This window comes from Elephantulus edwardii, unplaced genomic scaffold (assembly GCF_000299155.1).
Source record: "Elephantulus edwardii isolate Elephantulus edwardi_28Jun2011 unplaced genomic scaffold, EleEdw1.0 scaffold00082, whole genome shotgun sequence".
In the NCBI taxonomy this organism is placed as follows: domain Eukaryota; kingdom Metazoa; phylum Chordata; class Mammalia; order Macroscelidea; family Macroscelididae; genus Elephantulus; species Elephantulus edwardii.
Genome location: NW_006399832.1, coordinates 12862727 through 12888990, shown reverse-complemented (window position 1 = coordinate 12888990; position 26264 = coordinate 12862727). Strand labels below are relative to the sequence as shown.

Genomic DNA, 26264 nt, shown 5'->3' with positions numbered 1-26264 from the left:
ACTTTCTGTTGAGTTTTAAGGAGAGCATGGATTAGTATGTATGGAGCATTCATGGGATAAACATGTCTGTACTAAGCCCCATAGGGCCCTAATTAAAAAGTCAACAGGTTTCTCATCATATTAAAGCTTCTGGTATAATTTGGGACCCAAAACTGATTAAAAAGATTGGAAAAAAAAATAGATGAACTCAATCATTATACCTAACAGGAAACAGTGTTTCTTCCATTTCTTCTGAAGTTGAGCAGAAATGATCTAACCTCCCTAAGAATGAATACCAGAAACTAAGTTTTTACTATCCAATAAAGGTAAAGACAAAATTAATCTACAAATAAATGAATCTTTTTACAGTTTATGATGATAAGTAATGGAGAGAATTATTCAGAAATTAGTGAAAATAATTTACTATTGCTACTTTAAAGAATATCTGTCTATATATTGATAATATATACTTATTATATAGACACACGTATATGTATATGTATGTGTATGTGTATGTGTATGTGTATGTGTATGTGTATATGTATATCAGATGGATTGATTCAGTAATGGTAATGGGTAATGGGGGTAGGTGTGTCATAGGCAGTGATATTGGCACAAGATAGGGCAGGGTTTAGGGCTGTTGTACGTAGGGCTGCTATTCTACATATCTTCACTTAATAAAGTAAGTTTTCTCTCAAAGGAAAAGCCCTAGGATTCAGCACAGTATAAAGCACAGTTTTCACCTACTCTGTGTAAGGACAGGATTCTCTATTCTGTTCTTCTAGGGTTGCCAGATTCCAGATTTAGCAAATAAAACTCCACGATGCCCAGTTAAATTTGAAATTCAGATGCACAGTGAATAATTTTTCACTTAAGTCTATCCCCCGTATTTTATCAAACGGCCTATGCGCAGTATGGATTTCCCAGATTTGCCAGCTGGATCCAAAGGTCTACTGAGAATGTGCAGAACAAAGGGAGGATAGAGATCATGTGCTCTTTTTGAGCTGGGCTCATGCACATGCACACACACGCACACACACCCACACACCCCCTGCTTCAGCACTGAGATTCTGTTTTGCCATCTCATCATCTATCTCCAGAATTACTTTCTACCACTCCCTAACACTCTTTTCTCTACATACCAGTCTGTCCAAATGCTGACATCAATCTGTGTACCTACATATAGCTCTGTACTAAGTCATTTCTGAGTGGGATAGGGTGCAACTCTCAGAAGACATGGCTTGAGGAAAAGACTGTAATGTGAGGTGGAACTACCAAAAGCATCAATCGTTCTGCTGCCACATCATTTAGATATCTACCATGCAGGGGTAGAGCCAGGCCACAAATTGTTCTGATGAAATGGAAAATGCCTGATGTGATTTAGGAGGTTGTGAGAGAGAAGCATTGGGGTTCAATTGAAAATCTGGTTGTTCCGCACTTTTATATAAAAGAAGAATCAGATCTACATTTCTGGCATTAGACGCAAATGAAAAAATTAGAGGGCCTTACTTTGTGATTACAGCAGGTAAAATCTCCTGAATATATCTTTGAAGAGCAGATTATTTTACAATTCTATTTTTTCCCCTGTAGAAATATTTCTTATGATAGTCAGAATCTGAGAGCTGGAAGGCAGGTAGTTTAAATATACAGCTACAGTTTAGAATGGCATATTTTATGTTTCATAAATCTTTATAGGCAATCATCCTATGTGATATATTTCCCAGGATATTCTTGTTATTTAAGGAGACTTTTATCATAAAGAAGTTTAGTATGGTTGTGTGTCCTACCTACTGACTTTTAGACTTCTCATTCTAAATGTCACCAGGTTGAGGAGACGGTAAGTCAGCAGGATGAGAAGCCTTGACTTTAGTTCTATACTTGGATCTTTTTGCCCATGTCAAACCTATTAATAATAGGAAATATGAATTTATCAGTGAGATTATCCTAAGCTATTATTAGAATCTGTCCACTATCTAGCTCCTTGGGAACATAGAGGATAAGAAAGGAGTCTGCAGAAGCAATGGAGGTGGATACTCTGCCGCTAGACCCTTTTCATCTCCGCAGATTGATTTGAGTCTCATCAAATCCTTCACCCTCAATGAAATAGGGAATGACTAGTAAATGCTCAAGGCTTTGCCAATAATGAAGACTTGATATGACTGGAAGAATTAGATATCCTACCCTCACACATCTTTGAGTTCTTCATTGATGTTTATATGTTACAGGTTCTCAGATATATACTTGACCTCAACATTCTAAAGCCTCAAAGAATCCAAGAGATAATTACTTTTAGAAACTATTATGGGTCTTCTTTCTGACCATCAAGTAAATATTACTCAAATAAATCTCAAGTCAAACATTATCCTAAAAAACCAGAATAATATATGACACATTGAAAGGAACAGAACTGTACTCTTGAGTTACCCTGTTGTTGCTAGGTGACGCTGAGTCAAGTACAACTCATGGCAACCCTATGAACAACAGACCTGAATCCTGTCCTATCCTGTGCCATCCTCTTCACCTCTGACACACTTGAGTGCATTGCTACAATCACTGTGTCAGGCCATCTCTTTGGTGGCCTTCCTCTCTTTTGTAATCCCTCCACATTTCCAAGCATGATATCCTTTTCCAAGAAATAGCCTCTCCTAACAACATGTATGGGAAATGAAGGCTCACCATCCTCACCTAAAAGGAACACTCCAGTTAACTTTTCCAGATATATATATTTAATGGAGAAAAACACCTAGTAGAAAAAAAACAGAGTGCAAATGAAGCTTCTGAAATTGACAGTGAAATTGAAAATGAAGTTGATGATTTAGTGAAAAATATTCCTGGAATACAATCAGGGTGTGTGTGTGTGTGTGTGTGTGTGTGTGTGTGTGTGTGTGTGTGGGGTGTGTGTGTGTGTGTGTGTGTGTGTGTGTGTGTATGTTTGACCATGAGGTCAATTCAGAGCAGGCTAATGAAATGTAGCCTTCCTTGAAGATCTTCTATCTTATGTAGTTACAAAAGCAAGAATGTATCAGTTCCCCAAGAAATCTGATGTATAACCATGATGGAAGATGTTATTTTCTTGAAATCTCCATATAATCATTCTAATGGTTTGAAAGGATTAACGCCTTAGTGAAGAAAGCCTATAGAAAGTATCATCTTGTTTTTCTTTTCACTTCCCTTAAGAAGCAAGTATGTACTATAATTGATTGTTTGATGTGAAAATTTGGGATAAGCAGTTTCAAAGCTTCACGTAATTTCACTGAAGAGGGCTTCAGAAGCAAAGAAATCTCTGAAGTAACCCAGTCTATATTTTTTAAAAGGCTTATGTAGCAAAACAACATCTTGAAACAAACGCAGAGAAAAATTGCTGTAAAATAAGAAATATAGTAGAATTATTTATATATGTCACCATGCTCTGTAGCCTTCAGAAAACCTAACTATAGTTGTTCAGGGGAGTGGAAATTAATCCCAGGTAGATGGCTGCAGTAACACTCTCCAAAAATCTTATAAACTTTGGTACAAATAATATTAAAGAAAGACAGAATGAAAGAGAGTTTGAAATGTTTTGCTATAGAAGTTTGGAACAGAACAAATGATACAAGTCACTAGATATATTTAGGTCCTTGTGAATAACTATTATCCAGAAATCAAATGAAAAGAACAAAGTAAAATGAAGAGACTAAGAATATTGGGTTTGCAAAATGTGCCTTGGAGGTCTGTAGAAATCTTAATGGGTCAAAATGCCCATTTCTATTTGAGAAACCAGAAAATAAGGGATATTCATAATTAACTTTGAAGATTAAATGTCTGCTCAGGATTAGTACATGATAGTTGAGAGGTTTGGGCACAATGTTTTTAAACATTTTATAAAATCAATGAGTGTATGAAGTGTCTAATAAGAGTTTTCTGTAAAACCAAAGCCTTTCAGTATAGATTACTCATATTATACAATGTTCATGCACTGTACACAGCTGTTTAGGATAACTGTACTTGTCTAACTCTCATCTTTATGAGATAATAATATTGAATTATACAGAAAAGACATTCATAGCTCATGAACCAAATAAAGATTAAGATTTTTGTGATAGTGCTTATTTACATACAAAATAAACTGATGAACTACTTTCACACATTTAGAAAAAATAAATTGTCTAATGGGCTGTAGTTGGTAATCAATATTTAAATAAAGCCTTTTTGTATTGAATATCTTACCTATGCATCTCCTGAATTGTATTTTTCACACCTTGAGATATATAACCTTGTCATACTATCCATGATTCCATTACAAAGAAAACTCCTGGTTAGGTCTTGTTTTGATATCTTTACCTTTGACTTAAACACAGAAATGTTCAAATGCTGACAAGTTATTTAGGTTGATCGTGGACTTACATCATTTGCAGCTTTGACGATCAATAATCAGATTCATCCCAATGGAAGAAACAGTGGAAGTACGTGTTGTTCTCTGCTGCTTCGGCGTTGTATAGATTCCTGTAATGAAGCCAGACCTCCAAAGAATTATTCTGTAAATGAATGATCAGTATAGACTCTCGTTACCACAGTCTCACAATGTAGCACAACCAACAAAAGACCCTCCTCACCCCCTTTTGTGTACCTTTCAAAATGTGATTCTCATTTAAGGACTATTTTCCAAAGAAACATTTCCTATAATATTGAAATTCACCTGGCACCCCATTTCTTGTTGCCTTATAACAAGTGAAAGAATGTGTTTTTATTTGAACTAGTTTAGTTTCACTGTCTTATTGGTTTACTCAAATACATGGTAGAGAAAGCTATCCAGAAAGATATACCAGCCATTTAGGGATGAAATAGAATCAGGATGCTGGTGAATTTTTCTGGAAAATTGAATTCACAGAGTAATAGCTTGCATCTATGTCTGCTAAAAAGAAAACTTTTGGCTTCAACACTTGTGTGTGTGTGTGTGTGTGTGTGTGTGTGTGTACACGTGCACGCATATGTGCACACGCATGGTGTTTTTGTTGTAGTTATATGCTATTGAGTTGACTAAGACTTATAGCAACCCTATTAAAAATAGCTCTGACCCTTACCATATCTTGGACCAATCTGTCTTCAACACATGTGACCCAGTCCCCAGAGTCACTCTCAATTCATTTCATTTCATTTAGGGCCTATATATATACACACATACATACACATATATACACATATACACACTTATACATATATAGTCACACACACATTCCTCTAGGTCATATACCCCTGGTGTGTCCACTTACCATACAGCGGTAACTTGTGGTTGCTGTGAGGTTGAACACTGTGACAGTAATGTGCCAAATGTGTTCATGGTTGATTACCCAATGTGGACATTGTTTCTTGGAGCTCCCTGATTAAAACAAGCTTGGAAGGAGGAGTGGCATCCACTTCCGTAATAGCTTGCCTCTGGAAACCCTATGTACCTGGAGAAAGGATGAAAGACACACAAGTGTTGAAGACTCTTCTTCATAGGGTTGCTATGAGTCACCTGTGACTCGATGGCACTTAACAACAACAGCATTAGTGATAAGAAATTGCATGCTATCCCAAAGGTATATAGTACAAAGATGGCTCTTCTTTCTTCCAAGAAACTGCTAGTGGATTTGTACCAGAATCTCAGCTTTTCCTCCTAGAGCAGCAATATGAGCTACCAACTATATAAAAAGGAGTTTTGTGATGCTTCGCCATAAACTGGGGAGCTCTTGTAGCTCAGTGGAAAGAGTAGAGCTGCCAGCCTGAAGACACACAGTTCAATTCCACCAACTACTCCATGGAAGAAATAAGGGCAATCTCCTCCCGTGAAAACCCACTGGAGGGTCCACTATGAGTCAATTCTGACTCAATTACATGTAACAACACAATAACCACAAACAATTAAGCTCTTTACATCCCACTTAAAATTCAGATTTAATATTCATATAATACATACATAGTCGCTATGTGAAATAGATGTTTAAATCCCAATGTTGGTTAACTAGCCACTATTAAAAAAATAGATAATATTTATTCCTAGGTCTTAATTACCTACCACCTAGAAAAATGTCATGAATTCAATAAGATTAAGTGAAATTAGAATAAATATAGCTTTTAATCTCCATTGTATAATTATTAGGAAGATAAAACTTGAGAAAATCTGAGCTTAAAATACTTTTTGAAATAAAGTTAATTAGTAAGATCACTCATAACCAATATATAGTATAATATTTACACATACTTATCTTACTCTGAATTGACAGAGTATTATGTACAAGATCATATGTTGTTGTTGTTATGTGCCGTCAAGTCGCCTGCAACTCATAGCGACCCTATGTACAACAGCCCTAAACTCCGCTCTGTCTTGTGCCAATTGCACTGTCTCTGACACTCCCATCCCGATTATCTCAGTCACTGAATCAATCCACCTCATAGAGGGCCTTCTCTCCTGCGCTGTCCCTCCACCCTCCCAAGCATGCTATCCCTCTCCAGGGACCGGTCCCTCCTCACAATATGTCCAAAGTATGTTAGATCTCCAAGATCATATAGGTCAGCTCTATATTTTGAGCTATTGAGATTATAACTTCACTCATACCCAGTAAATACCAGACTGTGATTATATCATCAAACTGAAAATAATCGAAGATTTCTTTAATGATAAATACTCTGGAAATAATTTCACAGAAGGAATGTTTAAAGGAAGCACAAGTATCTTGCCTCGAATTAATACAAATAATAAAAGTAATTTAGATAACTGGAATATTCTAAAGATTCACTAAATATGCTCAGCAAAAACTTTAGAAGAAAGTAGAAAAAGGAAAACTAAAGACTAGAAAAAATAATCTTTAACAACTAACTGACAAAGTTCTATCTCTAAACTATAGGGGGAAAACTCCAACACCTTAACAACAAAAAGACAAAGAACCCAATCAAAACATGCCAAAGTATATAAACAGACATTTCACCCAGAAGAAATACTGATGATCATCAAATATTTGAAAATATGCTTGTGATCTTGGCCATTAAAAAGAAAATGAAATCTATAATGAGATACAATCTTATCCTTTTTAGATGTCAGTAATTTTAAAATAAAGGGGAAAAAAACCCAACAGGCATTGCCAATGTTATGAAAGACTTGGAATGCAGTTAACTTGATGGAACTGCAAAATAGTATAATCACTATGAGAAAATGGTATGGTACTTCTTCAGAAAGTTAAAAATGGAAATATTATGTTGTTGTTAAGTGCAACTGAATTGACTCCAACTTACAGTGAACCTATGAACACAGATGAAACCCCTGCCAAACCTTTCCCTGTCCTCATAATCTCTACCATGCCTAAGCCCATTGTTGCAATCACAGTTTCAATCCATCTCACTGAGACTCTATTTCTTCTTCACTCCCTCTTTCCTTAGCAAATATTATTTTTTCCCAAAGTCTCTTCTTTCCTGACAACATGTCAAAAATATGTGACACAAAGTCTTACCATCCTTGCCTCTTTAGAGTATCCAGCCTGTACTTCTTTGAAAGCGTATTTTTTTTTGTTCTTTAAGCAGTTCAGGGTATAGTCAATATGCTTTGTCAATACCATAGTTCAAAAGCATCTATTCTTCTATGGTCTTTCTTATTTATAGTCCACAAAGTCCAGTTCTTAAAGTGCAATACTGAAGGATTCATTGATCAAAATGCTGAGCAATGCAGGATGTACCAAAAGAAGATGAGTTAGAACCTATTGACAGTGACCCTTACCCAAGTTTGTAAAGACAGTCAATCACAGAGGAGGAAATGTCACCCCTTGTTCCCTTATAGCAGCTGATGGATTCTAACCATGTGACTTTGAGTTGGCAGCACAATTCCTTACCAGTAAACTACAACATAGTTGAAAGTCAGCAACAACATGTGACAGACTTGTATCCTTTCGCGATATTATTCAATTCTTATGCTGATAATTAATGAAATAATTCAAGAAGCTGGACTGTATGAAAAAAAAAAGCAACATCATGATTGGCAGAAGATTTACAACCTATCAGTGATACGCAGGTAACATAAATGTGTTTGCTGAAAGTTAAGAGGAATTGAAGCACTTATGATGTAACTCAGTGACTACAGCCTTCAGTATGATTATATCCCAACACATACAAAATAAAAGGTCTCTACTAATAAGGAGCAGCATGATAGCCAGTGAAAATATTTTATGTTGTGAAGAATGTCCCTTTAGTTGGATCCATGATCAACATACTTGGGAGCTGAAGTCAGGAAATCGAGAGATATAGCGCATTTCACAAATCTGCTGCAGAGGACCTCTTTAAAGTGGTAAAGATATCTCCTTGAAGACTTAACTGTAGGAGCTTATATACCTTTTAAATTTGGAAAATTAATAAGGAAGGCTAAAAAAATACTTATTTATTTATTTAAATTGTGGTGTTGTACCAAACACTGAACATACAATGAATCATCAGAAGAACAAACACATTGGTCTCAAAGTAGTGGGGCCAGAATTTTCCTTAGAAGTAGGGATGCCAGTATATCTTGTGTAACTTGTATGTTTTCTCAAAAGAAAACACTGCCTAGAGAAAGATGTCATGCTTGGAAAAGAAGAGACTTAGTGACAAATAAAAGGTCTTCAAGGATTCAGTGATTGACACAGTGACTCAAATGTAGCACTGATTGTCAGAATGGTACAAGACCAGACAAGGTTTTGTATTGTACGTAAGGTGCCTATGAGAGAGACACCATTGCTCTTCAGTACTTTGGAGACGTTCCTAAAAGCAGGCTTTCCTATTGCAATACGTCTTTTAATTTCCTGGCTACTGGTGCCAAGAGTGTTGACTTTGGAGCCAAGCAAACTGAAGCTGTGAATAACCTCAATCTCTTCACCATCCATTCTGATGCTGCCAATTGGTCCAGTGGTGAGAAGTGGTGTAAAATTTGAATCCACCTGCTGCTTTATGGAATAAAGATGAGTAATCTCTTCCTGTGCAGTCTTGTGCCTCTAAAAATCCACTGGAAGGTCAGCAGTGGATCAATTCCAACCTGATAGTTTTGGGTTTTGCATGTTTTTTTTTTGTTAGGTGCCATCAAGTTGAGTACCACTCATAGCAACACCATGAACAAAAGATCTCAATATAGTCCTGACTTGTAACATGCTCATGCCTCTTAACACACAAGAGACCAATGCAGCAGTCGTCTTGTCAGTCCACCTGGTTGAGGGTCTTCCTCTCCTTCACTGACCCTCTGCCCTTCCCAACATCATGTCCCTCTCCAAAGAACAGCGCCTCCTACCAGTGTTTCCAAAGTATGTGAGGCAAAGCCTCATCATTCTTGCCTCCAAAAAGCATTCTGGCTTGCCCCCTCTCCAAGATATATCTTTTTTTTTTGTTGTCTTTCCTGGGATGTTCAGTATTCTTCTCCAACACCACAGATCAAAGGCATCAGTTCTTTTTCTGACCTCTTTATTCATTGTGCAGGTCTCAAATGCATAGCTAGCAATACGAAAGACCATGGCCTGAATCAGACACACCTTAATACTCAAACTAACATCACTAGTCCTCAATAATTTGGAAAGGCCCCTAAACACAGATTTTCCCAGTGCAATGCTTCTCCTTTTTCCTAACTGCTCATAACAAGAGTGTTCATTTTGGATCCAACTACGATGAGGCTGTTGACAGTTTCAATCTCCTGTCCCTCCATCATGATACTGCCTTTTGCTCCAGTGGTAAAGATTAACACTAGAACATCAAGAAGCCAAATCTAAAGAAAAACATGCCAAAGTGAAATAGCTGAACAGACGCTTCAAAGGGCAGCTTGGAGGGCAAAGCAAAGTATTATAATGGAATGTGCAGAGAGTTGGAGAATTAAAAGGGAAGAACTCACTCTGCATTTCTCAATCTGAAGGGACTGAAAAACAAATTTAAGCCTTGTGTTGCAATGCTGAAAGGTGCTATGGGCAATATATTGAATAACCCAGAAAGCATCAAAAGAAGATGGAGGGAATACACAGAGTCACTGTACCAGAAAGAATTTATTGACACTGAAAAATTTCAGGAAGTACTATCTGAACAGGAGCCAAAGGAAATGAAAGAGGAAGTTGAAGCTGCATTGAAGGCACTGACAAAAAATAAGTCCCAGAAATTGATGGGATACTGATTACCTTATTTTGATTAACAGATGCAGCCATGGATGCACTCACCAGTCTATGCCAGGAAATTTGGAGGATGGCTGACTGGCCAATGGATTGGAAGAGGTCCATATTTGTTTTCATTACCAAGAAACGTGATTCAACTGAATTTGGTGTATGCTGGGGATGTGTCCTATTTCCATAATTTTTCAATCTATATGTGGAACAGATTATCTAGGAGTCTTGGCTCTGTGAGGAGAAATGTGGCATCAGGATTGGAGGTAAATTCGTCAACGATATGGGTTATACAGATGACACAACCCTGCTTACTGAAACTGAGGAGGACCTGAAGCCTTTCCTGCCGAAGGTCAAGTACTGCATCCTTCAGTACAGATTGAAGCTCAACATCAAGAAAACAAAGATTCTTACTACTGGGTCACGCCAGCATCATGATGGATGATGAAGAAATTGATAGTGTTAACTGGTTTAGTTTGCTTGGTTCCACAGTCAACACTCTTGGTATCAGCAGCCAAGATATAAAAAGATGAATTACATTGGGAAAGTCTACTGTCAGATACTTCTCCAAAGTACTGGAGAGCAACAATGTCAGTTTGGAGACTAAGGTGTGCCTGATACAGGCCATGGTCTTTTCATGTAATTCCTATGCATCAGAAAGCTGAACAATGACTAGGGATAATAGATGGAGAGTTGATGTCTTTGAACTGTCGTGCTGGAGAATAGTATTGAATATACCATGGACTGCTAGGAAAACAAACAAGTTCATATTAGAGAGGGTGAGACCAGGTTGCTCCTTGGAGGCTAGGATTTTGAAGCTTAGTCTGACATACTTTGGACATGTTGCAAGGAGAGACCAGTCCTTAGAGAGGAACATCATGCTTGGGAGGGTGGAGGGACAGTGCAAGAGTGGAAGACCCTCGATGAAATGGGTTGACTCAGTGACTGGGGTAATGGAGGTAGGTGTGATTGCACAGGATAGAGCCGAATTTAGAGCTCATGTACATAGAGTTACTATGAGTCACAGGTGACTCAAACACACATGACAACAACAAAAACAATTATTGATAGCACATGTAAGCCAACTACTGCCAAAGAACACTAAAAAATGGTTAAAACATTACAAAGATAGGGATTGCCAGAAGTTCAAGCAGGGTTTAGAAGAGGCTTTGGCATCAGGGATATCAATGCTGATGTCAGATGGGTCCTGGCTGAAAGTAAGGAACCTACACAACAGTAACAACAAACTTTCAAGTTCTTTTCTCAAATGAAATGTGTATTACTCTAAAGTAAGTATGTTAAAGCACTTTTGCAGCTATCTTATTGATTCTATAAAGTTAACTAAAATGAATAATTTTGCAATCCTTTGCCACGCAACACATAGAAACCTAGTCTTCCTAGTACAGGGGGTGAGAAATAGCGCATGAACCAAATGTTTGCACAGCACGTATAAAACATCATGCTGGGATTAGTGATTTTATGCTTTTTGTTGTTGTTGTTGTTGTTGTCATTACTGAGACCTCTGGAAATGAAAGTATATTCTCAGTTCTTTCAGACCATGATTTGGGTGATTCCTTGCAGATTTTGGCTGTTTCTTGATGTAGTTTTTGTTTCTAAAATCACCGTATCTTATGTTAATTTTTTTTCTATGAGCATCCAAATATGTACAAATTCTGTGCATTATTTGAGAAATGTTAGTTATATGCAATTTCAGACCTGATGTACTTTCATGTTGCGTATTCTACATTATAGCCATAACTAATAATTCAAGTAATGCGTTGAGGGCTGATAATTCATTACTGAAACTAGTGCTGGAGACCAGTGGCCTAACAGAAATGTTTCTTCTTGTATTTCTTTACCAAGATGAAGTGGCTTGTAAAACACTGTGTTTTGGACTGTTACCGATCTTGTGATGAAAGCTAATGAATTTAAGCCCTATTATGCCAAAGACATACTTTAGGTTCAATAGCAGAGCCACAAAATTGGATTTTAGATTCTATATTAAATTTTAATACTGCAGTCTCAGCAAAGCATTTGAATTCTGCATCATATGTCAGAAAGAATGTCAGGAAAGCACAGCATTTACTCTCTTATTTCCTCTTGTTGCAATGACAACACTCTCTCAAGATCTTTTTATGTTTACATTGTATGTGTTTGTTATTTACGTATATGGCTTTGAATCCAGAGACATTGTTACTCAGTAACACATTTTTGTGTAGAATTATTTTCTCCTTGGCCTCTATGGGCAAGATCATTGCTGAAGTTTAAAAGTCTTATCAAATGAATGTGGATTCAGATATGCCAGGATATGTTAAGTTCTAGACTTAACAAGTTCAGTATTCTCTTCTACAGCAAATATTTATTTAGCAATAGACTTTGAGATACATTTTGTGTCAAATTGAAAAATGATTGCCTCACCAGATGGGGATAGTACTTTGCATTTGCCCTCTACTGCAAATAATCTTTCTGTAGAACCAGCAGAAAAATCACTCTACCTTTTCTCTAGTTTCCATTAATCAGTGTCACAGTCTCTAATACTTTATAGAAAGATATCTTTATTTTTCTCTTTCCAGGGAACCTTTTGTGAGAGTGTGAAAGCAAACCAATTTATTCTAGAACACTTTAAAAAAAAGTTTGTCACTGCTGTTGATTTGGAGCCTCTCTAAATCACAGAGGAGAAGCTTGTTCTGCTCTCCTTCACTGTGGCTGGTGGATTCAAACCACTAGAAAATGGAAAGAGCCTTTTTTATTATCAGAATATTTGAAGATATATATTAAAAATTCAGTCATGTAATGGTATTTCTATATTTTTCCTTCTCTTCTTTTTGTTGTTGTTTTAATGGGAATTTGGGAGTTTTCAGGCCTCTCTTTAGCCCCATAATCAGGTTTTTAACTCAAACAAGAAAGCAAGTTATCTTCCAATGATAAGGTACCTCGTAAAATTACGAGGGAAAACCTTGACACTATTTTCACTGTTTTAACTGAGCTTAAATGAAATGCAAAAATTCAGTATACATACGGGCTTTTGAAGTTAGGTAAAGACCATATAATGATTTCAGGTAAAGATAATAAGACTAAATTGATGCAATTTTTTTCCATAGCTTGTCCTTTAAAATATCCTATAAAATTATCCAACTGTCTCTCTTTTGCCTGTAAATGTGGAGGCCACAAATCCACATGGGGGCATGGGATCTGCTGGAAGCCTGAGTCTCAGAGTCACTCTCAGGGAAAAAAAATGTCCAGCAAGCAGCATGACCAGCATTAGAATGCAACAGAAGCCACGTGAAGGTATATAAATACATATGTAGGCAATGATTTTGTTAATAGGAAATGTTAAGAATCTACAGGAAGAAAATATTAAGAGCTCCAGGTAAAGACTAAACATTATAAATGCAATAGTTTCTCTCCAAGTCATATATAATTTAATTCAATTCCTATCAGGATCTGTGTTTTCATTTTGTTTTGTTTTGTTTTTTTCTGAAGCACTGATTCAAGCTATTATGAAGATCTTTGGGGACAAATGTGCATTAAAACCTCAGGGGGGGAAAAGCAGCAACAAAAGGAAAGTAGAGGGGGAAAGTCTATCTAGTACAAGTCGTGGTGATAACAGGCTCAGAAATGAGCAGAAGCGGGGAAAAAACATAGTTCAACTAGAATATTTCTCCCACCTTCTCTTAGGTCAGGTCACTTGTATTCTTTAAATGTAAAGAAGTGAACAAGGGAAATACAGTGAAAGACAACGTTAGTGTTCAACAAATGTGCATGGGCTGTATTGTCCTACAAACCAAAAGTCTGAAGTTCAAATCCACTAGATGCTCCTGAGAGAAATATAGACAGTCTCTCTCATTTCAATTTAAAGCTTCATGAACCTAATGGAGGGTTGCTGGGAGCCGGAATCAATTCAATGGCACAGGGTTTGGCTTTGTGAAGTAGGGTAAAGACCATATAATGACTTCAGGTCAAGATAGTAAGCTCCATTTGATATAACTTTGTTTCCATAGCTTGTCCTCTAAAATACCCAACAAAATTGACCAATCTTCTCTCCGCTTTGTCTGTGAATGTGGAGGCCACATAATCCAAACAGGGGCTTGAGATCTGCAGGCAAGCAGCATGGCCAACATTAGACAGCAACCGGAGCCACCTGAAGATATGTAAATACACGTACAGGCAAGGATTCTGAAGCTCCATCTGACATACTTTAGGTGTGTTGCTAAGGAGGGACCAGTTCTTGCAGAAAGACATGCTTAGAAGGGTGGATAAACAATGCAAGAGAGGAAGACCCTGGATGAGATGGATTGACTCAGTGTTTGGGATAATAGGTGTGTCAGAGACAGTGAGACTGGCTCAGGATAGAGCAGGGTTCAGAGCTGCTGTACAAAGGTCACTATGAGTCTCAAGTGACTAGACGGCATATAACAACAACAATAGAGAATAACAGGCAATGAACTATTAAATATGAAGTGTCAATATATTCTTGCCTGACACAATTTTACCTTAACTTTGATTTATAATTCAACTTTTAAAAATTATTTTAAAAGGAAGTCACAATATACTTTGAAGAAGGAAAAAGTGAACAGGGTCAAATCTCCAATTACTCATAAATTATCTAGATAAGAAATAGTAAAAATAATTCCCCAACTCCCAAAAAGGTGATCTGATTGATAGTCTTGGCTTCTCTTTTTTCAGGTCTTCCAGGGCAACTTTGACAATGACACACACAGAAAAAACGTCATTGACCCTCCCATCTATGCACGACTCATCAGGATCCTGCCTTGGTCCTGGTATGGGAGGATCACGCTTCGATCCGAGCTGCTGGGATGCACAGAGGAGGAGTGAGGAGCCTCTTCTCCACAGCCCTCTTATGCCCCTAACAGTATCTCCATGGAATGAACTCTGCAACATCTGTTGGAAAAATGAAAATGGCTTTTTGTTTGTTTGTTTTCATGGAAAAGTGCTCAATTTCTGGTGGGCCACTGTCTTTAGGGAGGTCTAAGCCTGCCTTTTCAGTGCTTCAATTTTATTTTTTATTGTTTAAATTACTTTGCTAACATCACATTATTGAATTACTTTTTTCATTGTTTTCTGAGTGATTCACACTGGTTGAAATATATTGGGGGAAGTAAGTGGTATTCATTTTGTAGGAAGGATAAAGAGAAATCACATAGTTCTTAAATAAGAAGAGTTGATAGAGCTTTTGTAATGAATACTTAACCAATTCTTATAAAAGGAATACTGCAAAGTTAGCAATAAGGGTTTGTTGTGTTTTTCACCCACTGTAATGAGTCTCCGTTACCCTGTTTCCCTGTGCCTGCTAAACACTGTCAGCGTTTATATCAGAATTTTGAAGAACCGCCTGTAATATCTAATTCTTACTGCTAATCCTTCTTTTACTTTTATTATTTCTGATCAAAGTTTATTCATATGTGGGGTTTTTATTATTCTACTCTATATTATATGTTGCTTGAATAAGTATGGTTTTCAGTTGAACTTTTTCTATTATTGATCTTTAAAATGGCCATGTGTGTTACTATATGTCTAAAACATAATTGAATATTTATAGATAGATCTTTATTTATCATAAGTAAATTGAATAAGTAACTTTATGTTTGAAGAAAGCTGTACCTATGTAATTTCCAAAAACTTAATTTACAAGTAATCACATCATACTGTTTGACAAAATAATAAGCAAAAGAATATGGGTTAAGTAATTTTAAAGCTAAATTCAGACCTTTGAATTTTACATGGCCCTTCCTTCCTTTAAAATAACAAAATCACAAATTGTATTTTTTTTTCTTCACCAGTGAATACTAACATAATGCTGCATAGCATGGCCAGACATACTCATACTTCCTTTGTTCAACTCTGAATTTCCTGTAAAACAAAACCTATATTTGAGACTTGAATGTAGGAGTGGTTTTCTAGGAAAGCCCATTCTATAGTTATCTGTGGGTAGAAAGGTATTCTCTAATGGCAAAGTAGATAAACCATATTCAGGACAGAAATTGATTTCTGTTTATTTTGCTTCAAAAGTCCTAAGAACATAAATAATATTACAGCAATTAGTTGTGGATAATGGCGGTTGCATTGACATGTCATTCAAATTAAAGCTTATACTGCTTCCATGCAAGTCCACCGTGTAAATTTTATTTTTTAGAAAAGTCCAGCATCTAATTCTATGTTTTACGCGTATTTAACAAGTATTTCTTTCATAAGGCTTAGACAAAGAATAATCAGAATTTGAAATAAGGATCCTGGAAAGAGTAGTATGTGTATGAAATGTTGAAGTCACATGCAACATCACTAAATTGTTTAATTTTGTTGTGCTGCATAATAAAAGCCACTACACTGTTACTGTCCTGTCTGTCCACGTGCTATCCACATTTCTTAATAATGTATATATGGAGTGGTCACCAGTCATAGTGAAGAATTTAAAGAGAAAGTCGATCAGAATGGCGTTTTTTTTTCTCTAAGGGAAATATTAAGTTGGTTTTAAAGGAAAGATTTTGTCTTTTGCCAATACGCTTTCTCCTTCATAGTCTTCTTATGAAACTGTTGGTCTGAAACATATAAAATAGTAATCAGTTTTTGGCACCTTTCAAAAATAGAATCACCATGTTTTTAATTTAGCTTTTTTTTAGAAAGCTAAAATTAGCAAATGTGAATGTTTTATTGGCTAGTTTTAGACTCATGTTACAAATATTTAAGGTCTAGCTATTGGTGGTAATTTCTTTCAAGGTTTAAAACTTCATCACTATCTCATCAAATTTTAGTCACTTTCCTTTTCAGGTCAGTATGAATAGTAAGGTTTAGAAATTATGCATAATGCTTTTTGGTGACTTACTTTTTCAAAATTATTCATTGCTTCATATGCTCTTTTCAATTTTTTTATTTACAGCTTTTTAAAAAGAGATTATTTTCCAAAGAAATTACTTAAAATTATATTTGTTAACTTTTAGGAATACATTGAAATGGCTTTCTCTTGTGTGCACATATTCTCTGCTCTGTATGCCATTCCCCTAGATGTCAGGTAAACTAGGATGCCCATACTGTCATGAGATATCTAAAATTCATGACAACAAAGTGATTATCACATGTGGAAAGGGTGAAAAATATTGTCAAGTATTTGGTAGCCTAAATGTTGCCTGTATCAATGTCACCAAACTAAAATAATGTATTCTACTCTAATTCACACTAAATCAAAATCACAAACCAGAACATATAGAAGAGGCATCCAGTATTCACCATATTGAGTCACTATAATATACTAATTTTATACTGAGAAATAAAGTTTAAATGTCTTCACTTTTTTATGTCATATTAAAAACATTTATTGAAATCAATAATGGTTATGTTAGGGTTGACTTTCTCTTTATGAATGACTTCATAAGGATTAGTGTGAATTTTGATGACTTGGAGTACTAAATTGTATCTTTGCTAGTCAACAAGTTAAATCTAATATTTAATGCTAGCATCTGATGCATCAGTAGGACAAAAATAACTAAGACACAAGTAACCTTTGCAATCTTTCAAGCTGTGTAATATTCCAATGTTGGGTTTTGGGCTTTTTTTTTCTTTTTCTTTGTGTATATATATACTTAAATCATGTAGAATGTTGTAAAATCAGTATGACCTTGTCTAGTCTTCAAACTTAAAATAAAACTTTTGAAAATCTAGAATGCTTTTGAAGCAGTTGTAATTAAAAACACTTGTAATAATACATAAATTGTTTGAATGTGTGTGCCCATCACTGATGATTACATTTTGGTTTTAGGTTTTGGGTTGGTTATATGTATAAACTCAAAACACTCATTGCCATGAAGTTGGACCCACAACTGACCCTACAGTGCTTGAAAATTGGACTAGAGAAAAAATGGCTGTCTTTATCTCATGGAGCTGCTGGTAATTTATCTATCTATCTATAGCTGTATCTAGATCTAAACCTACATATACATATAGATCTATATCTAGATGTAGATAGATAGATAGATAGATAGATAGATAGATAGATAGATAGATGATAGATAGATGGATAGATAGATAGATAGATGATAGATAGTTATGAAGGAAGTTCAAGCGGCTTTGAAGGATTTGAGGGGGAAAAAGCCCCTGGAAATGAGGGTACACCAATTGACATATTTCAACTAACAGATGATACCCTGGATATGCTCACCAAGTTGTGTCAAGAAATCTGGAGGACAACCACCTGGTAAACTGATTGGAAGAGATTGTTCCCATTTCAAAGAAAGGTGATCCAACAGAGTGTGAAAATTACCAAACAATATCGTTGATATCACATGAAAGCAAAATTCTGCTGAAGATTATCCAAAAACGACTGGAACAGCACACCAGCCAAGAACTGCCAAAAGTCCAAGCTGGTTTTAGAAGGGGTGGTGTTACTAGGGATATTGTAGTTAATGTTAGATGGATCTTGGCTGAAAGCAGGGAATACCAGAGGAATGTCTTTATCTGTGTTTCATTGACTATGCAAAGGCGTTTGACTGTGTGGATCACAACAAACCGTGGCTGATGAGAATCCCAGAGCATTTGATTGTGCCTTTGTGAAACCTATCCTTAAACCAAGAGGCAGTCGTCAAAACAGAGCAAGGAGACACTGCATGGTTCAAAATTGGGAAGGGTGTACGCCAGGGATGTGTCTTATCTTCATACTTTTACAATCTATACTTTCATTAAAATTAATAAAATAAAATTTAGAAAAACAATCTATATGGAAAACAGATTATCCAGGAGGCTGGGCTCGATGAGGAGAAATATGGCGTCAAGATAAGAGAAAGATTTATCAACAATTTGCGTTATGCATATGACACAGTTCTGCTTGCTGAAACTGAGGAGGACCTGAAGCACTTGCTGCAGAAGGTCAAGGACTGTAGCTTTCAAACAGATTAAGGCTCATCTTCAAGGAGAAAGAAAGATTCTCACTACTGGGCCAATTGGCAGCATCAGGATGGATGTGAAGAGATTGAGATTGTTAACAGTTTTAGTTTGCTTGGCTCCACAGTCAACACTCTTGGCACCAGCAGCCAGCAAATTAAAAGACATATTGCGATGTGAAAGTCTGCTCTTAGGAATCTCTCCAAAGTACTGAAGAGCAATAGTGTCACTCTGGAGAATAAGGTGTTCCTGATACAGGCTATGTTCTTTGCAATCACTTGCTATGCATAAGAGTCCTCGACAATGACTAGGGAGGGTAGAAGGAGAATTGATGCCTTTGAACTGTGGTGTTGGAGAAGAGCATTGAATATACCATGGACTGCTAAAAAAACGAGCGGGTTCATCCTCGAGAGGGTTAAACCAGGCTGCTCCTTGGATGCAAGGATTCTTAAGCTTCATCTGACATACTTTAGACATTTTTCAAGGAGGAGCCTGTCTATGGAGAAGGACGTCATGCTTAGGTGGGTGGAGAGAAAGCACAGGAGAGGAAGACCTTCTATGAGGTGATTTGATTTAGTGACTGGGATAATCAGGGTAGGTGTGTCAGAGACAGTGAGATTGGCACAGTATAGAGTAGGGTTTAGAGCTGTTGTACACAGAATCGCTGTCAGTGGCAGATGACTGGACAGCACATAACAACAACAGCAATATAAATAAAACTACTGAGCACAAATAGGGAAAAAATATAATACCCTGTAACATTTTTTTTAAAATTATCAAATGTATACATTCTTTCATTGCTTTTGACAATAAAATTTTTCCCAGACTACTATACGAGGAGCAGATGCAACTTTGTGGTGGCCAAATCTGAATTCTATTTGCTTCATAAGAGGGAACTGTCCCATCTATAATATCCATTGTTGTTATTGTTGTGTGCCATCAAGTCACTGTGACTCAAAGCAACCCTATGTACAAAAGCTCTGAAGCCTGCTCTATCTTCAGCCAACCTCATTGTGTCTGATATACCTAACCCACATCAATCATATTATCCTGTCTTCCTCTCTTGTGCTGTCCTTCCATGTTCCAAGCATGATGCCCTCACTGGTACTTCTTTGCAACATGCCCAAAATATGTCAGATGAAGCTTCAAAATCCTTTTCTTCAAGGAGAATCCTAGTTTTACCCTCTCCAGGATGAACTTGTTTGTTCTCCTAACAGTCCTTGGTATATTCATCACTCTTCTCCCAGCACACAAATCAAAGGCATCAGTTCTCTTACTATCATCCTTAGTCACTGTCCAGCTCTCTGATGCATAGCTAGCTAGTAATTGCAAAGACCATGGCATGCATCAGGTGCACATTACTCTAGACTGACATCATTGTTCTTCAATACTCTGGAGAGGTTCCTGACAGCAGATATTCCCACTCCAATTAATCTTTGATTTCCTGACTGCTGTTAGCAAAAGTGTTGATTGTGGATAACACTCATACTACTGAACAAATAGCTACATGATTGGACATACCACTCACATGTTTCTACACATATTTCTACCAATCATAGGGTTCAATTCTCATTGCAATTTTACTCACAGTCGTGAGGTTTATTAGAGTTGTGGGGTTGGGGAGTGGAGGAGGCAAAGAATATTGCATAATTAAAGTCCAACAGTCCTAAACCAGTTTAACAAGGCACAGTTCCTCAATTAGTCAAAGTCCAGGTTTAGTTCAGTATCATGATTTAGTTATCCAGCAAACTTTGTCTCTGAGCAGTTACAAATCAAGTAGGGAACGTGCTGATATTGGTTCCACAGCTGTAGAGGATTTGTATTGTAGTCATCTCAGTGGCTCCTAACAACAATTGCTGCATTCTAATAAGCAGATTTCTTCATTACACTCCTAAGCATCATTGACCGAACAAACAATAGAAACAATAACAAAGCACTTAATTCGTAGTGTATAGATTAGTCCTATAACATAACATTTGTTATAATCAGAAGGTAAAATTTGAATTAAAAGTGGTTGTAGTGTCAGAAACCTTGAAAATTGGCTTTTCTATCCATAGTGTTATCCTTCACTGGGCATGGTGTCCAGCTCCCATTACTATGAACACATGACCATCTTTGGGTTAGCTGCAAAACTTGCTGTGGAGTAGGTCACCAAAGACCCTTATATTTTTATTGTTGTTATTAGGTGCCATCGAGTTGTGTACAACCCATAGTGACATTATAAACCAGCACAGACCCTTCACATCTCAACACACTAGAGATTACGGCAGTCTGTGTCAATACACCTAATTGGGGGTCTTCTCCTTTGTTCACTTTCCAAGCATAATGTCCCTCTACAAAGAATAGCCTCTCCTGGCAATATACATGAAGTAAATGAGGTAAAGCTTTATTATCATTACCTCCAAGGAACATTCTGGGTGTACTTTATCCAAGACATATTTGTTCATTCTTTTGACAATCCATAGAATATTCAGTGCTCTTCTCCAACATCACAGCACAAAGGCATCAATTCTTTTTTCTGTCATCCTTATTCATTGTCCAGCTCTCAGATGCATAGCAAGTGATTGGAAAGATCATGGCCTGAATCAGACATGCCTTAGTCCTCAAACTGACATCATTGCTCCTCAATAATTTGGAGAGGTGTCTGACTGCCAATTTTCTTAGTGCAATACATTGCCTGATTTCCTGACTGCTGGTGTCAAGGATGTTGACTGTAGATCCAACTAAGATGAAGTTGTTAACAGCTTCATTTTTCTTCTCCATCTGTTGTAATGTTGCCTATTGGTCCAGTGGTAAGAATTATGGGAGTTTTTGACAATGAGATGCAATCCATATTGAAGGCTGTATAATTTGATATTCTGCAACAGTGCTTCAAGTCCTCCTCACTTTCCACAAGCAATGCTGTGCCATGCATAACACAGGTTATTGATGAGTCTTCTCTAATCTTGATACTACATTTTTTTCAGAGAGTCCAGCTTCTGGAATCCTTTGCTTAACATACATAGGTTTGTAGAGAGAATACAACCCTGATGCACTCCCTTTTTAATGTTAAACTATGTAGTGTCTCCTTGCTCTGTTTTCATATCCTTTTAGTCTGTGTGTAGGTATCACAGGAACACAATTATGTGCTCTGTGATTCCCATTCTTCTCAGTGTTAGCCATAAGTTGTTTTGATCCACAGAGTCTTTGCATACCCAATAAAACACAAATAAATATTCTTCTGGTATTCTTTACTTTCAGCCAGAATCCACCTGACACTAGCAATAATATATCTGGGGTCATAGCCTCTTCTAAGGAACTTCTGGCAGTTCCCTATCTATGTACTGTTCTAGACATTTTTGAGTGATTTTCAGCAATATTTTGCTTGCATCTGATATCAATAATATTGTTAAGTATTTTCCACATTCTGTTGGATTACCTTTTTTATAATGAGAACAAATATTGACCACTTCTAATCCATTGGCCAGACAACTGCGGTCTAAATTATGTGGCATAGAATTGTGAACACAACAGGACTACATCTGGTGATTGAAACAAGTCAATTGTTATTCTATCTATTCCTGGGACCTTATCTTTTGCCAGTGTCTATAGGGCAGCTTCAACTTCCTCCTTCATTACCATTGGCTCCTGTTCATATGGTTGTTGTTGTTGTTATGTGCCATCGAGTTGTTTGCGACTCAAAGTGACCCTATGGACAAGAGCCCTAAACCCTGCTCTATCCTGCGCCAATCGCATTACTTCTGACACACCCATCCTGATTAACCCAGTCACTGAATCAATCTACCTCATAGAGGGTCTTCCCCTCCTGCGCTGTTCCTCCACCCTCCCAAGCATCATGTCCCTCTCCAAGGACCTGCCCCTCCTTACAACATGTCTAAAGTATGTCGGACGAAGCCCCAGAATCCTTGCCTCCAAGGAGTAGTCTGGTTTAACCCTCTCTAGGATGAATCTGTTTGTTTTCTTGGCAGTCCAGGGTACATTCAATACTATTCTCCAGCACCACAGCTCAAAGTCATCAATTCTTCTCCTATCCTTCCTAGCCATTGTCCAACTCTCTGATGCATAACAAGTGATTGCAAAGACCATGGACTGTATCAGGCACACCTTAGTCTCCAGAGAGACACCGTTGCTCTTGAGTACTTTAGAGAGGTCCCTAACAGCAGACTTTCCCATCGCAAAACGTTTTTTTGCTGCTGGTGCCAAGAGTGTTGACCGTGCAGCCGAGCAAACTGAAGCTGTGAACAATCTTAATCTCTTCACCATCCATTCTGATGCTATCAATTGGTCCAGTGGTGAGAATCTTTGTCTTCTTGACATTGAGCCTCAGTCCATACTGAAGGCTACAGTCCTTGACCCTCTGCAGCAAGTGCATGAGGTCCTCCTCAGTTTCAGCAAACAGGGTTGTGTCATCTGCATAACACAGATTGTTAATAGATTTTCCACCAATCCTGATGCCACACTTCTCCTCATAGAGCCCAGCTTCTCAGATAATCTGCTCTGCATACAGGTTGAAAAGGAATGGAGATAGGACACATCCCTGGCATACACCCTTCCCAATTTTGAACCATTCAGTGTTACCCTGCTCTGTTCTGACGACTGCCTCTCGGTCCAAATACAGGTACTTCTACACATTTTTTCAGTGTGAGTTGGTTATTCTTGGTTCAGTGACTCTGTGTATTCCCTCCATTTTATTTTGATACTTCATTGGTCATTCAATGCACTGCCCATAGCACCTTTCAATTAAGACTCAGGGTTTACATTTGTTTGGGTTTTTTTTTTTTGGAGGGGGTTAGTTATCTCAGTTTGAGAAATACAGGTTAAGTTCTTCCCTTTCTCTTCTATTCCAGCCCACTACACATTCCTTTATAATATTTTGTTTTGTCTGCTTGAGCTGTGCTTTGTAATCTTCTGTTGCACTCTTCTGGTTTAACATGCTTTACTTAAGTTTTGACTTCTCAATGCATTAGTGAAATTTCCAGTCTTTTCTGACATCCATTTTGGCTTTTTCTTTCTCCTCTATGAATTTACTCTCTTCATAGAAGGTATCCTGATGTCACCTGGCCTTTGATCATTGTTGTTCAATGATTCAAACCTATTCTTAAGATCAGGTGGAATAGATTCCAGATCATATTTTTGTTCTCATGAACTATTTTTTTCTTCTGCCCCATTCTGAACTTGCACATGAGTAATTGATAGTCGGACCCACATTCTGCCCCTGGTCTCGTTTTAACTGCTGATAATGAGCTTCTCCAGTGGAATGTAGTCAATCTGATTTCTATGCAGTCCATCAGGTGAAGTGGATGTGTAAAATGATCATTTGTGTCTTTTAAAAATGGTATTTGCAATGAATAAATCATTGAAAATACAAAATTCTACCATCCTATTTTCAGCCACAATTCTGTCACCAAGTCCATACTTTACGATTACTCTTCCTTCTTCATTATTTCCAATGTTTGCATTCTAGTCACCAACTATTATTAACTCATCTTGACTACATGTTTGATCAATTTTTGATTGCAAGATTTAGTAAAAGTTTTCAAGTTCCTTCTTTTTGGCTTTAGCCGTATGTGTGTACATTTGAATAATAGTCAAATTAACAAGTCTTCCTTGTATGCATATGGATAGCATCATGGTAGAACTTGAAATTGACTTTTGACTATGAATGCAACATCTGTTGTCTTCTGTTTTTCATTCCCAGCGTAGTATAACATGTGATTATCTGATTCAAATCGGCCAAAGCTAGTCCATGTTATCTTACTAATGCCCAGAATTCTAGGCACGCTTTTGTTAACAAGACAATAAAAACTTTTCTATCTATCCAAAGTAAAAATTCATTTTAGCAGTTGAATGATTGTTCAGTAGAAAATTTTCAACTAGTAGGCTTTTAAAACTGCTCTTTCAAAATGTCAATATTATATATAGAATACAAGAAGAAAAATAGAGCTTTTTTGGAATTTTATTTTTTAAAAAATATTAGAAAACTCAATGAAAGGAAACATATTTTTTCTCAATAGCCCCAAATTTTAAATTTTCTCCTACTTTACTACTAAATGTATGGTTTTAAGTGTAAACTGTGGTAAAATAACATTTTTACTTTCTGAAATATAGTGGAATTGCCCCCGTGTTAAGAGTTAGCAAGCTGCTAAATAATTTGGGAAAAAAAAATTCAAGAAAGGAGACTCAAAAGTAAAGGTAAAAATCCCAAATATCTTGCGATTTCTGCCGGACCTTGCCATAAACACTATTAGAGCACAGTCTGAGCTCATAGGAGATAAAGAATTAGAAGAGAGCAAAAGCAAGTCCAATAAGAGTCAAGAGTTGGGCATGTTACCTTGCGTGGTAGATACCAATGCCTTCAAAAGCTGACATGCCCAATAAAATGCCATTAATATCCCCTCTCTATTTTAGATAAAGGCTAATTCATGATTTCAGAATGAAAACCTCTAGCAACATCATTCCACTAGTCTAAACACCTGCTTTGCATAAAGCATATTCCTAGGAGGAAGACTGCCTATATAAACCCATAATCTGAGTAGCATATTGTCCTCTCCATTCCCTATTCTTCCTTTCTTCAAGATAACTCACATCCTTTTCTAGAATGTACTTTCCTATCTCTAACAAATTATCTCTACCTTCACTTACACTCTTGTGTCCTCACTTTCTTTTTTAGTTTGTTGGACTTTCCTAAACTGAATGTCCCTAAGCTTAGCAGCTGATGAAATCTCTAGGGCTATAATACCAAGTAGTAGCTCTCTCAAGAGCTAATGACATTGCTATGCACTACCTCGTGCTTGTGATGGCCCTGATCTTCTTCTTGTCTCTCACCTGGCTCATTTCTTTGTGTGGGCAAGAGAAACCAAAGCCAGGGCACTTATATGGTAATGTTTTGGTGCTGAAAATCAGGAATACAAATTGTGCATGAAATCTGTGTTGAATATAACACTCCCACTTGCTCTCTCTTCCAAAAGTCTAACTTTAAAAAAATTAAATAACACATTTAAATACATTATTTCTTTGTGGAAAAAAAATTGCCTTCGTATTTGAAATGCAAAAGGAGTCTTACCTGAGCTGGTAATATGGTGACTTAAACCACTTTGCTAGAAGAGAGCTGTTTTTACCACCTGCAAGTAGAGGCATTGTCATGTATTTTTGAGAAGAAAAAAAAATGCATACTGTAAGTAGCAATTGTAGTATTGATTTTGAAGGAGAAATAAGATTCCTTAAGTCTGTGGCAGTAAATGTCTATAATTCATATTGGATATTCAACATTGCTGCTTGATAAGTGGT

At 36.9% G+C, this 26264-nt stretch overlaps 1 protein-coding gene across 2 annotated transcripts in view; it reads left to right on the top strand.

The window, feature by feature from the left end:
• The window catches only part of EDIL3 (EGF-like repeats and discoidin I-like domains 3), a 595610-nt gene extending 580173 nt beyond the window's left edge, over positions 1 to 15437 (top strand). Inside the window, exon 9 of one of the 2 annotated variants that reach the window (XM_006889875.1) lies at positions 14775 to 15437. In XM_006889875.1, coding sequence (XP_006889937.1) covers positions 14775 to 14924 — 150 coding nt within the window. In that variant the 3' untranslated portion in view covers positions 14925 to 15437. The remainder of the gene's footprint in view (positions 1 to 14774) is intronic. The other variant, XM_006889874.1, reaches the window with a different exon arrangement.
• The last annotated feature ends 10827 nt before the right edge of the window (positions 15438 to 26264 follow it).